Raw genomic sequence first — 21,118 nt, forward strand, 5'->3', positions numbered from 1 at the left:
TTTGGTTAAGCTTGTAACTCATTTTGTAAACATTGAGTAGTTTTGTTGGTTTTTTTTAATACATTTGATGGCACAGTTTATCTGTAATAAGAAAGGCCTCTAACAAATATGGATTTGAGGATGCAGCTCATTTAGGGCTTATTAGGTTATCTTATCACAGAACGCCGGAGTGTTTATTGTTGAATAATTAACGAGAGTGCTGATAAATAAAGGAAACATTTATACATAAATGTAAATTAGGTGAAAGGCTATTTTATTGGTTAAAAACTGTATTAAATGTTCCCACATCACACACTAGTAAATATAATGTTTATTATGGTTTAGTGTGATTATATTAAATTTTTTATGTTTATAGGCCACATTTTTATATGTATGACTCATTTTTTTAATATTAGCTTAAATTTGTTTATGTGTGTGTGTTTGTGTTGGGTTATTTTTCTGTAAATTTGCTGTTATAATTTGCTTTTCGTGTTCAGTAAAATCTTAGTCACCACTCAGTTATAACCAAATTTAAGGAATCCTTATCAAACATACTTGTTTTTAGTTATGTGTTGTTTGAAAAAAATTAATGTCAGATATATTTTTATCAGGTTTTTTAACTGCTGAATATCGATACCCATCTTAGAAATCCAGTATCAGTCATGCTGTAGCTCTATCCACTTTGAGATATTATGGATTAGAAACATAATCTTCCCATTATCCAAGTCCTAATAGGGTGATTTGTTTGCAAAATTATGTCTGAACCTCAGGTCTACATAGCCCCATTTGAAAAAAATGAAGAAAAGGTTATAGACAAGGAAACCTTTCAGTCGTCAGCTTGCTTGAAAGTGAAGTATAAAAGCTAAGCTAATGCTAAACCATCTTTCACCATATATATGTATATATATATATATATATATATATATATATATATATATATATATATATATATATATATATATATATATATATATATATATATATATATATATATATAGCGGATAACAAATATAGTAATAGCCTGGTCATACTGTAGTTTCATAGTGCAACTTAATCCAATTTGTCAGCAGAATTTTTATGGACATAAGTCAAACCGCAGTGAAGTTGAGACATAAAGTCAGATATGTTTGTATCTTACCAGGTATTGCAGGCAAAGAGTAATGATATTTAATTAAAATTAGATATATTAAATAATAGATTCACAACACCAGTGTATTTATATGCATATTTACTCTTTCCTGTTACACCTACATGTTTTTTTCTTCTCTTTCTTTTTTTAATAGATTGATTTCTGACCTAGTTTGCATTTCTCAGATTAACAACAGCAGTCTTTGAACTGCTGAGTGACACCTGAAAACCAGAGTATTTTACTACCCCTGAGCCTCATTGTGGCACTGTTGGAATGAGTATTGGCAAGCAACAAGCCAGAGATGTACACTGTGCCAGCTACTACCCATAATTCTTTTCCCTCAATTAGTGCCAGCTGCTCGGCCTTTAGTATTGACAGATAGTTGTATATAATCCCTGGCTGCATTAAATGCTTCAGAGATTTGCGCTGTAATTTCAACCACAAAGTTTAGCAAATCCTTGACACTGCGCTAACTTGTAGCGGTGCCACTTCCTAAAGACCTTAGACTATTACAGCATCATTCTGGTGTACATGTTGCCTGGGGTTTCCTGTGGGAAGCCAGTTTAATTAGGCTGTGCTGTAACCCTAAAAAAAGGAGGGACTGGTAGCTTAAAAAGTCTATAGGTATATGATTTTTTTTCTCAATCATGTCATTTCATAATACTTTTCAATAGACGTGGTGTGATGAGAAGTGGAAATAACCTCAACAAAGGCTTCAGTTCTTTCAGTACAGAAATAGTCTTGACTATGGTTTGACCACACTTGGATAACAGGGATACATATAGCCACAAGAGGTTTTCACTCATCGCCTTGTCATATGGACACTGAATCTCACCGCAGGGAAAAGTGCAATCTGAACACTCATCTAATGATAATATTATAGTTAGGGCAGTGAAAGGTCAAACCACAGCACACGTCTTGTTTTACGTGGCCTCTGCTGAGAGAACCCTCCCACAGATGGCTTCGGCATTGCTGCAGGGCCAACGCTATGCAAAGTGCCTCAGGGAAGGGGATAAATGCCGGCGAGGACCCCTAACCCCCACCCCCTTCCAATCCCACCCCCACCCCTACCCCATACCCCCATCTCCCCTCAGCTTTTTGCCCCTCACTCCTTTGTGGACTCTTGTGTGAAACTTCTCACTGTTGGACACGTGCTCCTCAGTTTCTTGAGTCCAGAAATGTGTACAGCAGCAGAATTTACTCTGTACATGCTGCCTTCGGCACCCAGGGGGCATATCAGAGTAATTGGGGACGATTAACTGATGACCATCTTTTGACCATGCGACCACACTGTTTAAAAGGTCAGCAACGGTTCAGTTTGCCAGCTGCCTTTTAAACCACCTGTTGCACTCTTTTTGACATTTTCTGCAACCAAATTGAAGTATTTGCTAGTGAATAACGCGACCCGGAGAATGTAGAAAGAAAGTATCTTGTAATGCATGCAAAATGTTGAATATCCAAACCTCAATACAAGAATACTCGTTTCACATACAGCGTCATCAAGATAGTTTTCTATTCTCCTATTACTGCCTTAATGTGCAGAGCTACTGCTTCTCAGGTCGTATTCAGCAGCCGGGGCAACTGTACACCACTCTCACAACCCAGAAGTAACCGTGCACTTTAACAGAGTCGTCAAATCCAAAATAAAATGACTTGAACTATATTTAACCCCTTTCCCACTCTATTTTTGGAACTGTTATGAGAAGTAGTCACATAGAGTACCTTGCCCGGTGCTGGGTACAAGCACCACCTGTTTCTGTTTAGAAATGTGAAACTAGATGTGGAGAAAGACAACATTTATACATCCCCTTGGGAATGCATGGATTCAGCATGTCATACTTTCAAAAGTAGTGATTAGATAACAGGTTACATCTTAATGGGAAAGAACAAAATTCATATCAATCACTAATCAAGCCACTTCTTCAAATATTGCCGAAAATGGCAGTGAAGAGACTAACGGTGTTCAATCATAGCTCTAGTTGGATGATCACATACCGGCTGTCCCCACATGTTCCCATGTTTCCTCCGAATTTAGGCGGACTGAGTCCCACAGTTTGTGTTACTTTCCGAAACATCAATCGGGACAAATTTTTTGCTGTTATCCCCATTGGTATGATTGATCATGTCTTGCCCCTCTCAATAATGGCGGATTTGCAGCTATGAACACCTTTGCCTTTGGTAAATGCTAGGTTGGATCAGCTGGAGGGACGAATTCTCACGAGTACAGTTAGGTTAGGGTTACACGCACAATGAAGAAACACGTGTATTTTTCGTGAGAGCTGGTTAGCAGCAACCTTTGCCTTTAGCCATGGTCGGACGAACTAGTTTGTTTCAAGTATACTCTGGTCTTAAACTCACCAATGAATCTCTGCACCATCAAAAAAATATAAAACAAAATCTGCTTGCATTCTGCTGCTAGCTTTGATCGTGTAAGGGGAAATTTTTGGAAGACGTAACATATCGTGGTATAGTCTAAAGCAAGTTTAGTGGTAGTATTTTGAGTTCCAGGTGGGGAGAGCTGCACCTGTAGGCAGGGTTATATATTATAAGAGTGTTACAACTTCTGTTTTTTAAGTTGTTCCTCGTGTGCTTCACTGTTACAAGCCATCGACTGGACAAGTCAAGTTGAAAGCTAGAGAGGAGGGCAATTTACCTGTTTGTTGTTTTAGGTTTATGCTCCAGTCCGTGTTAAATTAAAATGTAGTAGTAGCAGAGAATTACTCTCCAGTCATTACTTCCAAAAGCCAGTGGGAAGATGATTTAACTGCTAGGACTTACAGAAGTACTTGCAGTCAACAGCAAACGAGACAAAAAGAGTGTACAGTCCTTTTAGGGATCTTCGATAAAAGGCTGTTTGCCGACTTTGTAATGCAACTGCTTTATAGTAACGTTAGCTTGTTACTCGAATGAGGCAGCAGAGGCACTGCGAATGAACCGAACAATGTCGATTCCATCATTTCTAATTAGTTCACACAAATTATGTATTTGTTCAAACTTGACAGCCCCAGTAGAAACAGTATGCTTTAGATAGCTGATGACGGACTGATTACCTCCCATACTGATGACCTAAGTTTGAAATCTGTATCCTGCTGCTCAGGGACCTGATTTGTGGCATTTTGAGAGACAGCAGATCAGTTTTCTAAAACAGAACACCCCAACATCCACCATATTGTCCCCATTCCTCCTCCCGATGTTGGCACACTATATAATATTGTATACCCAAACACACAAACAGAATAACTAGAAATTACTACAAACATATACTTTAATGGAGATAAAATATATAAAACTGGATATTTCAGTTATGACTCACCTGTTGACTGTCTACTGCTTTGAAGCCCAGTTTCCAAACAACTACTTCCCTTTGCTACCTCTTCGCCTGCTGTAAGTCGCCTCTTTGAAGAAGGCATTGTCACTGTAATGTGCAACGCTTAATATAAATACCATAGAATTTACAAAACTGCCAACTTTCTTCCAGATAAATAGGTTGTGATATGTTGCACAACGAGCTAGTGAAGCACTGTAAACCATGTTACCGCACATGCTCAGTGGCATCTGCCTTACAAGGAACTACTCTCCGGAGACTGAAAACGTGATCGCTGTTATTACTCGTTGGAGCCGTTTCTCAACAAATTAACCTGCCCAAACTCTTTGGGGTGAAAGAACTTGTCACCCAGTGCAGCAGCGTGGCTCCCCAACATGTTTTTAATAGTTTTTGGACAACAACGGAGGTCTACGGCACAGAGGAATAAGATACATCAGGTTTTGGATACATGCATAATACTTGTAAGTAGATCAATTCATTGTTGGTTTGGCTCTGCACATAAGATTTCTTGACAAGAAGAACAATATAGAAAGTCATCAGCCTTATTCTTTAAAATACACATTAATAGAACTATACAATATGCTTTTTTCCTTAAATAAATCAACCATTTAAAAATCTGTTAATCAGATGCAAACGATGGTCTTTAAATCTGTCACCAAGCCCCAACGCTCACCATCAACACCAAACTTCACAGAAGGTCTTAATTAAGCGTCTTAAAACCATACCATAGTCCATATAGGACCAACTATAAAATGCATCTAAGTTTTTGTTTTTCAGCTGGTAATTGGTGGTGGTGCCTTGCTGTGACTGTGCACTTTTCTGCCAACCACCGAAGAGGCACTTAGTTCTTTTTATGGGCTTCAGGCACACACTAATGTGATGGGTGTTAAAAAACCACAGGTTCTCAACAGTTGGAAAATTTAAAGCCACACCACATTCAATTTCATGGGTCAAGGGCATCCACAATGGGGCCATCAAGTCTACTCTTTTTAATTTTTAATCACTTGTCAACAATTCCTCCAGCAAGTTTATTGAAGTTATATACTATATGCTACTTGGAGGGATGCATTTAGGTAATTAAAGAAAAGAGGAACTTTGGGTTAACAGGACGAAAACAACACACAGTTAAAAACTGTGAAATTCACTCAGGATGCCTAGCTAAAGGAATATCTGCTTTCAAGGAATATCTGCCAGTAGGTCGTGATGTTTTCACTCTTCAAGAGAACCAAATAGAAATAAACACAAATGATTTTTCACATAAATATGCCATGTTGAAGCATTTTTGAAAGTGGGATTTCCTTCCAATTCAATAAATGTCAAACCTGTGCTCAGACAGTCTCCTGGATTTATCCACGAGACCTAATTCCGGAAAGTCCTGCTTGCTGCATGAATGTCACTCAACTGAGCTTCTTGTTAAATTAATTGCATGCAGTAATCTGTAAAAATGTACCATAAATGTTATTTCTGAGATGTCAAAATCTATCCAGCCCTCTGACACATACCTGATACTACTCTACATCCGTCTGTGTTAAGAGCATAGGCATATCATCTGGAGACAGGAGGTTTCCATAATCTGCCCTCCCTTAGCCTCCTTAGAGGAACATCTATTCTTCATCACTGTCAACTCTTCATCCCCAGAGAGACGATGCTCCGCTGCCTTGGACCTTGGATGGCTTACGGCCACATTTTTTGCTCGTCACTTAACCCCTCCTCGCAAACAAACACTGACAGTGAAGAATTTTGTAAACATATCTGGAGTGAACACCAAATTTGTCCCGTCTCCAAACGTCCAGTAGCTTTACAAAGTCATCAATCATATTATAGCTTCCCAGAGGTGACTGTCAGTTTTGGGGTAGGAATAGTGATTCCTCATCCCTAAGTGAAAAAGCAAGCGGAGTGCAGACGGAAAGGATAAATCACTCGAGAAGTGAAGACAGGTAGCATTCAGCAGCTGGCCATTTGGCCCTTATCGTGTCCCAGACTGGCTGATTTTATTGCTTTTCATTGCTTTCTGTAGACCCAAGAGGGATTTTCACAAATAGGCTGTCAATCTGGCCTGTGGTGATCATCCTCTGCTGGTTGTTTAAGTGATTACAATGTGCATCTTGAACATCATGCCCCTATAAGATACAGTGGCTTCACATTATATTGAGTCAATGCTCAGTTGGACAAGGGACGCTGTGCACTCTGCATTGACCCTGATCAATGTCTTGGGCATTTACAGGGAATTAGACATGCAGTTATCTTAACACAATTTCAGTCACTAGTAATTGTGTTGCTTGATCTGACATTAGTGGCAACACATACTAAAAATTATAATATTTAGCTATGGTGGCAGCATAGCTCTGGGGATTTGGTCTGTTGGTCAATCCACCACTTTGGTGCGGACAGAAACATCTCAACAGATATGAGGTGGATTGCTATGAAATTTTGTGTAGACATTCATGGTCCCCAAATGATGAATCCCACTGACTTTGATGAACCTCTGATGTTTCCTCTAGTGCCACCATGAGGTTGACATTTGTGCTTCAGAGTTAAAAAGTATGTAATGGATTGCCATGAAATTTACAACTGATATTCAAGGTCCCTAGAGGATAAATTTGAACAACTGGTGATTGTCTTACTTTTTATCAAGCGCCACCAGCAGGTCAAAGCCGTTTTCACTGATGCTGTGCTATATCTCAGCATCTACTTGATGGAGTAGCGCAAAATTCAGACATTCAGACATTCATGATTCCCAGATGATGTATCATAATGACTTTGGTGATTCTCTGGCTTTTCCTCCAATGCCACCGTGAGGTTGAGATTTTAGTTCTTTATTAAAATATCTCGACAACTATAGGATGAATTGGTGTGAAATTTGGTTCACACATTCATAGTCCCCTCAGGATGAATTTTAATAACTTTGATCTGCTGACTTAACATCTGGCGCCATCATCTGGCCAAAATTTCTGTAATTTTTCTGGTCAGTTTTGTCCAATACCTGCAAAGCCATGACATTCCCAACAGTTTCTACTCAGTGTTTAATGCTAATACAAAATGTTTGTATGCTAGCACTTTAAACCAACACGGTGAACATGGTAAACATTACACCTGTTAAACATCAACATAGTTTCTCTTTGCTTCTACATAAAACTGTCTTCTATACACAACTTGCCCCATTTACACACAGAGAGAATCTGGTGTTGGTCTAAATGGTTGTTTCTGAAACTATAATTCTGAATTGGTCTCTGAACAGTCTGTACTGTAATGACCTAATGGGCCAGGTCGAGGCAAAAGGTATCAATTTGGACTGAAAGGAGTCTTGTTGAAATCAATACCATAAAGTGTCACACTGTGAAAACACAGCAAATTACCATTTCAGCAACTTCTGACCTTGTATCCTGACAACACCACTAAATTGCCATTTTGTTTCACTCTCATTTCTGTAATTTTATTCATTCAGTTTGACATATTTTTATGTTCACATTCCAGCCAATTTGTTGTTGTTCCAGCTGTATGAATCTCAACCACCGTTGGCGCCATTTTGTGGTTATTGTTTATGAATGTAGCTATGTAGGAAGATAGCAATCTCATTCTTAATCTCGCCTAGAAATCTCCAATTGGGTCAGTTGTTTTTCCAACCAGGAAAACAGACGTCAGTGGGAACAACACTGGACAGGAAAAACACCAGACGCATTGACTCACTGAACAAATCTGAGATATGGAACAACGCCATTGTAGAAATCATCTGTAATTTTTCAATAGAGGATATAATTTTAAGTTTCAGACTAGATAGTAGTGGTCCACATAACAGCAGGAAAATGGTTTGTCTCCGGAGGGTTCAATAAAAGAATTTCATTACATTATTTCATTGCTATCACTATTTCATTGCACTTTGCTGACACGTTTGCTTCAATCTCTCCGTGGTTTGACAGCTTTCATCTGTCATCACTCTTCAACCCTGCTGTTGTCGAGGAAGACCTTTGCCACAGAGGGTTCTGTATCTGTTGACAGCAGCACTTGTCCAGATGTAATGGTTTGCTCATCTGTTAAGGGCTCCAGATGTTTTTGGATGCACCTGGCAAGCCCCTTTGCACTCACCACCCGTTGTCCATGGCTATTGCCCTACTTCCAGGACAGGGCATCCCCCTCCTTTGTCCAGATGTGGGGGAAATCTTGAGGCCTTGCGGTAGAATTAGGAGTAATATAAATATTGCTCTTTAAAGCCAAATGAAAAACCTACAATAGCAGCAATAGAATATTGGAAACAGTGAGGAAGTTGTTGTCTTGTCTGGACACTTACAAAACTTGTAAAGTACACATGGAATGTTAATCAAATATTTTCCTAAGGTAACACATTAGCAGTGTAGTTTTAATTGAAGTAAGTGTTTTGTAATTATGACACTGACTATCTTCAGACCTTCATGAATTTTAGTAAACTGGTAAACCTTTAGGTGGAAATATGATGCCTCCAAATAAGTTAAGAGAGGATGTAATCATTGTATGCACACTACATGTGTACTTAAAATCAAAAAGGCCACAATTACATCAACAGAGGAATGTAATGGCCCAATGTGTCACAATGGACCCAACAACTCAGTTGATAACTCTTATAAAACAAATACACTTCACCAACTTTGACCTGTTTTCTGTTTTGGCAGTTGTTCTTTGACCACAGCATTTAGGTTCAAGTTCAACTTGTGTCAATCCATACATCCCAGATTCCTTGAAATGCCTCTGGAGGTGACACCTCTCTTGAATAGCTGCTATCATCTGTCAGGTGTCTTCACCTGACCTTCTCTAGAGACATAGTCGACCTTCCTAAAATAAACCTGGGCCACTTATCTCTTAGATTCTGCTTACTTGCAGAAATGTGTAGATTAATATGCAGAAAGATGTCGAGGTCGGTCAGTCGGCCACTGTGGTCCAGACTGAATTATCTTTATGACTTTTTCCATGAAATTTTCTAGACATTGTTGTTTCCCTGTTGAATACTGAGGACTTGCACTACCAAGAGACTGACATTTTAATTTAACATTTAAGAAATGAAATTTCTAGTCAACAGTTGGATGAATTCAAAGTTTGGCACAGATGTCCATGTTTCCCAGAAGAGGAATTCAACTCTCAAATCTCATAAATTGCATCCATTATCTATTTTATACCCCCTTTATTACTACTAAATTTATTTGTATGCCCTTTTCAAAGCACATTGTAAACTCTGCCTTTAGGTATAGATATAGATATTGGTATTGCATTATTATATTCATTTTAGCCATAGTGGTGGCAAGGCAGTTGATCAGCCGTTTTGTTGCGCTTTTTTGGCCCAGAGTAAAATATCAAAACATCTATTGGTTGGATGACATTTGGTACAGATACCTGCAGTTCCCAGAGGATGAATCCTCATGACTTTGTTGATCCTCTGACTTTTTATCTAATGTTGCCAGCAGGTTGGAGTTTTTATTTATCCAGTTACCAGTCTCACACAATTGGATGGATTGCCATTAAATTTGGTCCAGACACGTTGCCCACATGATGAATTTGAATGTAATATAATTTCAGTTTGTTGAATACTTTAGTTTATGACCAAATACCTGCAAAACTAATGGCATTCCCATTATCCTCAGTTGTACTTTGTATTTAGCTAATTAACAAATATTAGCATGCTAACATGCTACTCTGAGATTGTAAACATTAACGTTATACCTGCTAAACATCATCAACATGTTAGCACCGTCATTGTAAGCATTTTAACATGCTGATGCTGAATCCCAGACAACTCTTAACTTGAAAATTTCTGACATACTACTTGGAAAAAGTATAACGGAGACACAGTTGCAACTCCACCTGGGAAACTCAGGCCAATTTCATGCACCCTGACTTCACCAAGAAGCAGATGCTCTGACGTTAGGGGTGGACAATATGGCAAAAATATCATATCATGATTTTCTACAGGCAGCATCACGATCCCCGATCTTATCACGATTCTTTTTATGTTGGTTTTTAAGACTATTTTGCAAGTTACTGAACAGTAATCAAGATTAAAAAACAGTTCATCACATAGGGGCTCACAAATAACATAAAAACATACACCCATGAAAAACATAAAGACATAATATTACATTAAAACACAAACCATTCCATAAATAAGTAAGAGCAGGTGTGCAAAGCTGTATTGAAAAGTAGTGATAGTCTATTTGGCCTTGTTTAAAATGGATACTGCAGTAGGAAACCAAACTAACAGTACAACCAAACTAATTTCACAGCTGAAAAGCAAACAGTTGATGTGTAGAAGCGTTAGTGTGTCGTTTCAGATAACTAGCGGGATATGTGCCGTTAAAAAAAGGTACCAAGACAGTACACCAGAGCTGACATCATGCTAGCTTGCGTCATGACAGCAGTTAGTGCTACCGGTTAGCAGGCAAGCTAACCACTAAACGGTGGCGTTTACCTGCAGCCCAGCTGTCAGTTTAACATGATGTGCAGCAGGTGAGCTTCCTAGTAGGACATTAAAACTGCATATTGAAGAAGTGGTATGAGGCGCTCACCGTGTTGGGGCTGTTACCCATTAGCCTCCTGCTAGCAGACTGCGCTCCATCATGCATATCACATACCCCTATCTGACGTCACCCAATGTGGCAGTGTTACAGAAGTAAACACGGAGGTCAACACCATGAATAATAAGTAATTGATTTAAGGCCAGTTTCCCCTGCCTATAAACACTGTAAATAAAGTAAGACCGATGATCTATGCAGAGTGATAACCATACCATAAATGCTGCAAGCTAGTCAATGAGCCATGTTGATTGTTTGCATTTGGCGTTGAGAGTCGTGGAGCGCTTCAAGCCCAGAATTCTGAATTATCAACTTGGAAATTTCCAACTTCCGACAAAGTACAGTCTCACAAAGATAAACTTGCATCAAAAGATCACATTTCAAAAACTCAACAACAGTGTGTCTTTGCAATGTTTACAATGTCTTGGTCACTCACTGTTGCAATCTTTACCTTTGGTGGATAATAGATCCCAATGGAAAATGTTTACAGGAATGTTTGTGTATTACGTTTTTCCAGGAAAGAGATGCTGCTGTTGAGTTCTTTAAATGTAGTCCACTAAAGGTAAGTGGGAAATATGATTTTGGTAAATCAACCCTTTGCTATAAAAGTGCACAAATCTGATTTCATCTCTTCAATAACCATAATCCATTTTCATATCACTATCAAACATTCTTAAGCAGCCATATCAGGCATTGTTTAACGAGGACTTGAAGAGGAATACAGCTTCTATCCATTCAAATTCTGTTAACCTTAGACAACAAGAATCCTGTCCAATAACGTGGTCTCCAGCTGTCTTGGACTACTTCTTTACCCCCTAACATCCTTCTTCCCGTTCTCTCACTCTCACTTCCTCACCTGTCAGAGGTGGAATGTCGCTGGCGGATACAGTCCTCCAGGGTCTGACTCTCTGACAGATGTAGCGATGCTCAAGTCAAAATGTTTCCCAGCTCTCGTACACAAAGTAGCTCGAAACAAGCAGACAGCAGCAATTACTGCCGGACAGCATTTAGTGAAATGATGCACTCGGGTATGATAAACATACAGTTGTTTCCAGCCGTGCCCTTAGCTGGAGTGAAAAGAACAATGTTGATAGCTTTATCATGTTCAACTTATCTTCTCTTTACCAGCTTCCTTTATCTAAAATCAAATCTGTGCTGGAGATTTACTCTGTAACCAAACTGTAAAGTGGCAAAGCTGTAGGGCTGCATCTCACAGTTATTTTTATTATCAATTAATCCATCTTGATTAATCGATTAGTCATTAGAATATCAGAAGAAGTTGAAAAATTGCTGATTTCCAAAGCCTGAGATTCAACCTCAAATGTCTTCTTTTGTCCCGACCAGCAGTCCACGACCCAAAGATATTCAGTTTACTGTAATGGAGGACTAAATAAACAAAAAATATTAAAAGTTAAGAGGCTGGAACCAGATAATTTTGTATAAAAAAAGACTCAGAATGAGTCAAAATGATTAATCAGCTATAAAAATAGTTATTTTACTGTCGATCGACTAATCAGTTAATTAACTAATTGTTGCAGCTCTACAAAGTTGGGTACAATTTAAACCTAAGCTCTGGAAAACAAGTTTAAAGATCCCCTGCAGATGTTTTAAGAGATATAAAAATACTCCGTTTTGAGTTATAATTTGTATCTGAGTTGTTTTTTTTCCACAAAAAAGTTTGATTAACTCGTTAAAAGGTCTTAAAATGACATTTACTTATTCTCTTTCATCGAATTGATACAGAATCAATGAGTGTTTGTGCACCGGAGGCTTCGAGTTTCCATATTACACTCGTCTAACTGGACCATGATTGGCTCCAAACTAGTTGTGATGTCACAAAATCTTACAATCATACATTTTATATTCAAATTTAAGGCGAGCACAGAGAAACTTTCCTTCTTTAGCGGCTAAATGTGAAAACAAACTCTACACATACATGGTTGTGCACAGAGAAGCTCAGACATCCAGGTGAAGGAACAATAATCAAAACACATTTTTGACTGGAGGGGGACTTTAACTGACATTTATACATGGGACCTGGGAGCAATTATATTTTTATACTCCTCAGTTGCTAATTTTTAAGACATGCGTCATTAGTAATAATGTGAAAGTAAACTGCTGGAGAGTATTAGACTCGTAAAAAGTTCATGCCCATGTCAAATTGCAGATGGAAACAGCAACAGTTTTTTAGCAGATATGAGCATAGAGATTACAGATTGTAAATTGGTTCTGTCCTCTGCTGTTAAACCTGAATGTTTTCACTTATAAGAATTACTTCTCCTCTCTAGTTTACAGATCTTTTTATCCACTTTTTGCCCCTTCACTAGAAAACAGAGAAGGGTAGAATGTAAAACTCTTCCTCGGGGGGAAAAAGAAGTTCTGCGGATCCACTCTACCCGGGGTCTGCTCTCTGCTGTGGCCGATCGTCGTGGCAGCTTTCCAGCTCTCAGCAGGAAAGGAAGTGGCTCTCAGGGGCAGTGCTCAATTCGCCCTCTACTGGGCGGAAGTCAGGCCTCAATGAGGCCGTCAGTCGAATAGGTCATGCTGTCAGAGCGCACCAGAGTTCACATCCTCTCATTAGACTGCAATACTTTCAACATCCCTTCACTGGAAAAAAGCAAAGTCAGGGAAATTGGGCTGAATTACGCTTGTGATAAAACAGGCTTATGGTGATGGGATTGTGCAGGTGTAGTCAGGTAGACGGAGCGTATGTGTGAGTGTTGTTACTTTTCTGCTCACACACACACACTCACACACACTCACACACACACACACACACACACACACTCACACGTTGCCTGTGTAACTTATCAGTTTACACCATGTGTTGAAGACATAAAGATTCTCAGCTGCTGAATTGTGAAACAGGGCTGCAGTGTTGAGCTTCAGGTTGTGGTGTGACACCGAAACATCGAATGATCTTTTAACCAACAGAATGACACGAAGCTACCTCTAGAAACAAAGACATATCCAACATTATTCTTTTGATAAACTACAGTAAAATTATGTGTCATATCTCTGAAATATTGTGTATAATTTTGGCATTGAATGCAACGCGTATTCCTGGAACGTACATGACTAAATGTACCTTAAATGCTGCAGTTCATCCATAATGGAAGTGCAGCTAAAAGGACAAACTGCGTGATGAATGCGACCTGAGAAACAAACTACTCAAAGAAACAGAACTCAACAAACAAGCTAGAAACTTTATTTGTTAAAACAAGTATATAGAGTTGCCGTATTACATCTTTTATCTTGCTAGATTGTGGTTTTTTATACATTTACCAAAAGTGGTTTAGAAAAGCAACTCCTAATGGAAACAATGGCATATGTATACAATACAAATTAGCAAACATATCAAAATCAGTTTTTACAACTTTTGTAGCAACCAATTCTCTCTATTGGTGTGCCATAGTGCAAACTGTGTTGTTTATAAGACAGAGTATAAGCATGATCTCAACATTCATACATCTAAACAATCCATGTTCTCTGTCTTAAACACATTTTCATTTGTAGGCTGCATTCATTGTGCCTTCAGTTCAAGTCCTTCCGTCCTGTAATGTGAATTTACAATCAGAATAATTCAAGTGTATCGGGCAGGTCAGGCTGTTCTGTTGGATAGTGGAGATTATGACTGAGCGAGGGCGTCTCTTCGGGTATGTGGATGCATGTTTGTGTGTATATGGCAGAGTGCATGAAGACCTGTCAAGACCGAATAAAGTGGTACTTCACCCTGGTGGAACATTTTGGGTCCATATGATCAACCGCCACGTCACCGCCTGCACTTTTTTTTTTTTTTTTTTTTTTAAATCCCAAAGTATCGTTAGCCAAAAAAAAATTAGAACTTCAAGTTTGATCCAATACAGTCTTATTCTCTAAATAAATGTCTGGGTTTTTATAAAATGGCAGTTATAACGTAGGGGTGACTCAGGCTTTTACCGTGCAGCCACTTTTCATCTTTTCAACAACTTCTTACGAATCTACGTGTACTAAAACATGTTCTACCAGTGTGAAATATCACTCTAAAAAAAAAAGTCTCCAGCTGTGTTTTTTTTTTTTTCCAAGCCCTTTCAAAAAGTCCATGAGGATTCCTGGTTTCACTCTGAAAACATAACTCGTAAAAATGATTATCACAAACGTATAGCTTAGCAAAAAGTGTAATAGCTTGTATGTCGTCTAGGAGTGGAGTGTGAAAGTGAGGAGTGGACGGCGCATGTTTTTGAGTATAATCTGTCGGCTTGTTTTGAATAAATGGACAGAGCACAGAACGCTGACACAAAGAGGAAAAAGTTTTTTGGTTAACTTGATAATTTCTGTCTACATTCACGTCCAGCATGTGTGTGTATGTGTGTGTGTTTATGTGTGTGTGTGTGTGTGTTCCTGTATCCTTCAAGCCTCTATGAGTAAGATTTCACTGGAGGAAAGAAAAAGAAGCTATGCCGGTTGTGAAAGCGCAGCCCTGTGGGAGGGTCGGGCTGTTTGTGGCCTCTACTCTGGTTCTATTGCACTGTGTTCTGCAGGAAAGCACTGGAACTGGTGGATTGGTTGTGTCAAAAAGTCTGAAGTTGGAGGCCAGACCCGTCCTCCCCTCCCTCTTGCCAGGGGGTCTCAGTCCCAACTCAAGAGCATCCACAACGGTCCACCACCATGGAAGGGATCTTGCCATAGATTATCTGCTCTTTGCGATTAAAGTAGAGCATGTTGATGGGCGACATCTTGGTGGGGGTACAGCAGGGGCCTGCGGTCCCTCTGGGGTTGGCTTTGTTCACCAGGTGGGTGTGGGGGTACTTCTGCAAGTGCATGTACTCACACTCCCCGGAGCAATAGTTGGCCTTGTAGCGCTTTGGGGCAATAATCCAGTCCCAGCCAAAGTCTTCAAAGTCCACTGTGAGCGGATAGCGGCAGCATCTGGACTCTGGCGAGTTCTCGTCACAGTCCAGGCCCGAGTCTCTCCTGGCACGCTTGGGGGCTTCTGAAATCTTCACCTCCATGAATGGTAGCTGGAATGACAGAGTGTGTGTGAATACTTTGAAAATAGCGGCTTTGCAAAAGGAGGCCGGTGACAGCATTCGGCTTACATCTTTCAATCTGGCGCCCGCGACCTTTGGCAGCTGGTTTTGAAACATGGCACGATAATATTATGAAACTTTGAGTTTTAAAGAAATTAAATCATCTGACGGTTGGTTAACCACAGCCGTCTAGGTATTCTAATTGCCTCAGAGCCCGGTGCCAGTATTTGAGCCGTATGATGTGTGTTTGTCATTGATAGTAGCAGTGTGTGTGTGCAGGCAATTACTCTGATTTGCACAGTCACACAGAATACTTTAAGGAATGTGGGGCAGGTGAACTTTTATGTAATCAAGCAATAAGATTTGAGGTTATTGTGGACCAGGCATTAGTCCAAATGCAGGTGTGCGCCTACATGGAGTCTGTGTTGATTAACAACTTTCAAAGGTCTTTTAAATCTTGATTCCTGCTTCCAGCAGCGAAATGCATGAATGTTTAACCACCTGCTGACTGTGCAAAGCCTCTCTGCACACTAAAACCTCTGCAGGGTACAATACAGCACCCCAAAAGCAATTTTTGAGACTCCAGCTGGAATATAGACTTTTAGAGATTATTTGTCAAAGAGGATGGTCCAATTATACACATTGATAAGCACTGGAGTCCCAAAGTCTGCAGCAAATCAACTGCAGCAGCAATAAACAGCTCTGCATTAATGCCACCTGTACACTTATGGTTTAATTAACCTTTTAGTTTATCACTTATGCTTTAAAAGCTGAGCACAAGGTTTCTATCAAATGTGAAATAAAGATTTAGCTCACCAGTCCCTCCTCTCCTGGCTCCGCAGAGGTCACGGCCAAGTCATTTCCCCTCGAATCGAAGGCGTTAATTTCGATGCCCCAGTTGGTCTCCGGCTGCCGCAGCCACACAGTCACCACTTGTTTGACGTCTATACTTTGCCAAGAGCTGACCCCGGCACTCACGTCGATTTTCAGGGACCGGATCCGTATGTGCCTGCTCCCCTCTGCGACCGGCATCAGGCGGGAGATTTGCAGGAACACAGTCGTCGCCTCGTCCGATTGGCGCAGATGCACCCATAGCTGAGCTCGTAATACGCGACTGGCTTGAAACTTTTGAGTAAAAGAGAAAAAGCAGCACCCCGGTTCCCCATCCACTTGCACGATGGACTCGGCTGGAGGGAGACAAGGAGAGAAAGTGTGCTTGAAGAGTCACAGACAGAAATAAACAGGCTCAAATAAAAAAAATAAAAAAAAACACCCTGACACATTTAAACTGAGGAAGAGGACTAATAAAGTTTATTAAAAAACTCTGTGCGTAATGACCACGCGCTCTGTGTCAAAATGCACCTCCTCACACACTGTTTTAAATATTAGTAGATTGTATATCCACATTTTAAAACTTGATGAAATCTATCCTCATGTTTTCAAAATATTATTTCCTATTGATTGCGTCGCTGCGCGCTCTTCCGTGCGTAAAGATCTATTTTGAGGCCAATGAGCTCCCGGTGCGCGTCCTTTTTCATTATGCAACAAAATGAAGAGAAATAAAAACTTACGTTCAGTGGCCATCATCATTATTGTCTCCGTGATGGCATGCTCGTCATCTTCCTCCATAACCACATCCTTATTATCATCTCCCAGCACGTCGTACTGGTCGAGAAGCTGCTGCAGCGGCGGCGCTTTGGGCAGGAGCTGCTTCACTATATCTCGGCTGATATTAGGAGCTTCTTTCATTCGCAGTTTGCTCAGAATTTGGGATTTTATCGCGTTTAATCGCATAGTTTTAATCTGCTGCCGGACGTCGCAGGTTGAGCACTGCTCCGTGTCTTCTGGGCTGGTGGCGGAGGGCTGCTGGTGCGTCTCTTGGTCACTCAAAACTACTGGACCCAAAGCAATCAGCAAGCTAAGATACAGCACAATCTGAGACAGATGCATTGTCTCTAAGGTGTGAAGTCTGGTTTAAAAAAAAGATCCCGTGGTGTGTGTTGGACCTGATTCGCGACTGAACTGGGTTTGGATTAATGTCCCACACTGATAGGCATCATACTTTATTAGCGCACACCTTTTTATACTCCAACTTTAGCCTCTTTTGTGTCGTCAAAAACTATGATTGGCTGGACAGGCAACAATGAATTTTAACCGACTGACATGAAAACTTTTTTTTCACTGTCAAACCATACAGGGATTGAGACTGTGAGCATGTGCTGAACGTGTCCACAGATGGATAAATTCACTTTTCTTGCGGTGATTGCGCAACAAGCGCAAGGGGTACAAACCTGACCATCTGTGAAATATGTAATGTTCTGATTAGCCTCAAGTTATAAAACCCACACAAAAAAACAACATATCTAATGCATCTCTGAAGAAAAAGTAGATAATATGATAAGTTTCAGTCATATAGTTTGAGTTAGGAGTGCGCTTTTTGAAAATAATACATAATAAAATAAGATATTTTGTTAAATATGATTGTTCTATCAAACATGAAACGTCTTGTTTGCTTTCACTTTGTGCTTTTGAGGAATAACATTGTTGTACAGTACATGAATATGGAAATAAAAATGACCCTCGAGGAAAAATAAGAGTTATAATCGTTTCCACTGTCAGTCAAATCCTCTCTGTCCCCGATGAGAAGCTGTTTATTGGCTCGTGTAAAATCAAATTTAGTAACACATTGTTCTCTACGCTGGGATTTAAAACATTCAATGAAGATAAATAAAATTCTTGGTCCAGGACTTGTCCAAATCCTTGGTAGTGAAACCTGCACGCAGTCTGTCATGGTTGGAGTATTTGAGAGGATAGTGCCACCGTGTGGCGAGGAAACAACCAAAAGACACTTAGGAAAAGACATGAGCCTGTGAGGCTGGATTAACAGGCAAAAACAAGGTGCTGTTTCCATATTTGTGGCCGTTTAGTTAAACTAAACTACACTCAGAAACGTGTACTTACTTTTTTTGTGCAGAGTTTGTTTCACATTTATCTGCTGAAAGATGAAAGTTTCTCTGTTTCTCACCTTCAATCTGAGTTTAGGATGTGTATTTAGGAGCAGGATGTTTGACATCACAATTAGTTTGGAGCCAATCATGGGTCCAGTATGCAATTTACATACTGTGTGTGTGTGTGTGTGTGTGTGTGTGTGTGTGTGTGTGTGTGTGTGTGTGTGTGTGTGTGTGTGTGTGTTTGTGAGGGAGCTTGAAGCCTCCAGTGCACAAACACTGAAAATTGACTTTACAGTGAATCAGAAATAAATTATTATTTAAAGCAGAGTGTTTTATATGTTTTAGAACTACTGTGTTAAAACTACAGGAAGATGCATCATATAATTCCTCCTCTATGACGGGTAAAAGTGCAGGTTATCATTTTCAGTTGATATTGTGCTTTAATGTTACACAGAACCAAACAAATGTGCAAATAATCAAATCACCACAAACTATTTGAACAATAAATATGTGGCCTTTTAAAAAAAAGAATTAATTAATACATTAATATGTGTCCTCATAAAAGTGATCTAACTTTTTACATACAAATAAAAGCAGCTTAGTGAATCAAAATTATGACTTAAACAAGTTCTGAGATACAAAGTCAAAGACAAAACAATGAGTTTGACTCACTAACATCTGATTCACAAAGTCAAGAGACTCTTTGTTCTGATTGGTTGTTTCACTGATTGACATTTCATTCTGCCAACCAAAACCAAGCTGTGGTGACATCAGACAGCATAAAGTCTGTTAATTAAGAGAGTTTAAATAAATGATAAAGTAATGTTATAATAAGTAATAAGTAATGTTAATAAGTGATGTAAGTGAAATGTTCGCTAACACTTAAAGATCAATAAAAAATAAGGATACAAAACATACTTAATCAATATATCACCAAATTAGCTGCATTCCAGTTAACAGCATCACAGACTCATGCACATGATCCAGAGAAGTCCAGGTTTACTTCACTTCGTTTGGGTCTATATAATTTGATTTATCCAAAATTTCTTAGAAATTAGCAGCACTGACATAAAATATCAACTCTGACAAGTCCTCCATGTTGTAGTCCTGGTCTTAAAGAGGGACTCTGTGTCAAAATCTAGTTCTAAGACATTCATTGTTTTAATTTATATTGGGTGTAATAGTTCTGTAAAGCTGGAACCACACGTTATTTTCCTCATCAATAGGTCTGAGAGTTATTTTCTTTAATAATCGATTGATTGTTGAGTGTATAAAATGTCAGAAAATAGTAAAAAATGTCGATGAAGCCCAAGATAACATATTCAGATGACTTGTTTAGTCTGACCAGCAGTCAAAAAAACAAAGATGTTGATTGATTATAAAGATATGATATAAAGATATGATTACTATCATAGAAAACTGTATAAACTAGTGGATACTCACATTTGAAAAAGTTGATATGAGTGAAATTTTGGCATTTTTACTTAAAAAATTACTTCAGATTATTAATCAATTATCTAAATTGTTGCAAGTTAATTTTCTGTCAATCAGCTAATCAGCTTATCATTTCTGGAGTCCCACCCTGCATAGTGGGATCAATGGGGGCTTAACAACCAACCTTTGCCCCGGAGCTCCGTACGAGGTTAATCTGGTCATGAAGCTACAAGAACTTGTTCACATAGAACATAGAAGCTGTTTTTTCTAGCTGGTTAGAAAAGTCTTTATCCTCAGAACAGCACTAAGTGATTAAAAGGCCTTCTGGGTTTTTCTTAAATGTATCTTTTACAGAAATTGACGGTGAGCTCTGTGAAAACATTATCACTGTTATTAAAGTTTGCAGCCGTTTCTGAACAAACTAAAGTAACAAGTCTCTTCATAATGAAGGAAGATGTCACCCAGTGCAACGGTGTTACTCACTGATGTGTTTTTAAATGTTTATGGACAACAACTGAGATCTACAACACAGAGGAATAAGATATATCAGACTTTGGATACACACACAGTACTTATTAGTAGATCAATTCATTGTTGGTTTCTACACATGAGATTTGTTGACAAGAAGAAAAATATATTAAATTTCCAGCTATATCCTTTAAAATGTCCTTTTATCTGCTTACAACTACATTATAATGTGTTATAAACCAATAATAATCTGTATATGAACAGTTACTAAATGGTTAAAAGTTAATAAA

The 21,118-nt window shown here is 39.1% G+C and overlaps 1 protein-coding gene across 1 annotated transcript; it reads right to left on the minus strand.

The window, feature by feature from the left end:
- Window positions 1-14,158: 14,158 nt before the first annotated feature.
- On the minus strand, window positions 14,159-18,037 carry mstnb (myostatin b). The gene is made up of 3 exons (XM_067602985.1): window positions 17,547-18,037; window positions 16,792-17,162; window positions 14,159-15,966 (listed from the first exon to the last, which is right to left on the minus strand). Exons 1-3 carry the CDS (start codon window positions 17,923-17,925, stop codon window positions 15,586-15,588), a joined length of 1,131 nt encoding a protein of 376 aa, XP_067459086.1. The 5' UTR covers window positions 17,926-18,037; the 3' UTR covers window positions 14,159-15,585.
- Window positions 18,038-21,118: the final 3,081 nt, after the last annotated feature.

The sequence above is a fragment of the Thunnus thynnus genome, chromosome 11 (assembly GCF_963924715.1).
Source record: "Thunnus thynnus chromosome 11, fThuThy2.1, whole genome shotgun sequence".
In the NCBI taxonomy this organism is placed as follows: Eukaryota; Metazoa; Chordata; class Actinopteri; order Scombriformes; family Scombridae; genus Thunnus; species Thunnus thynnus.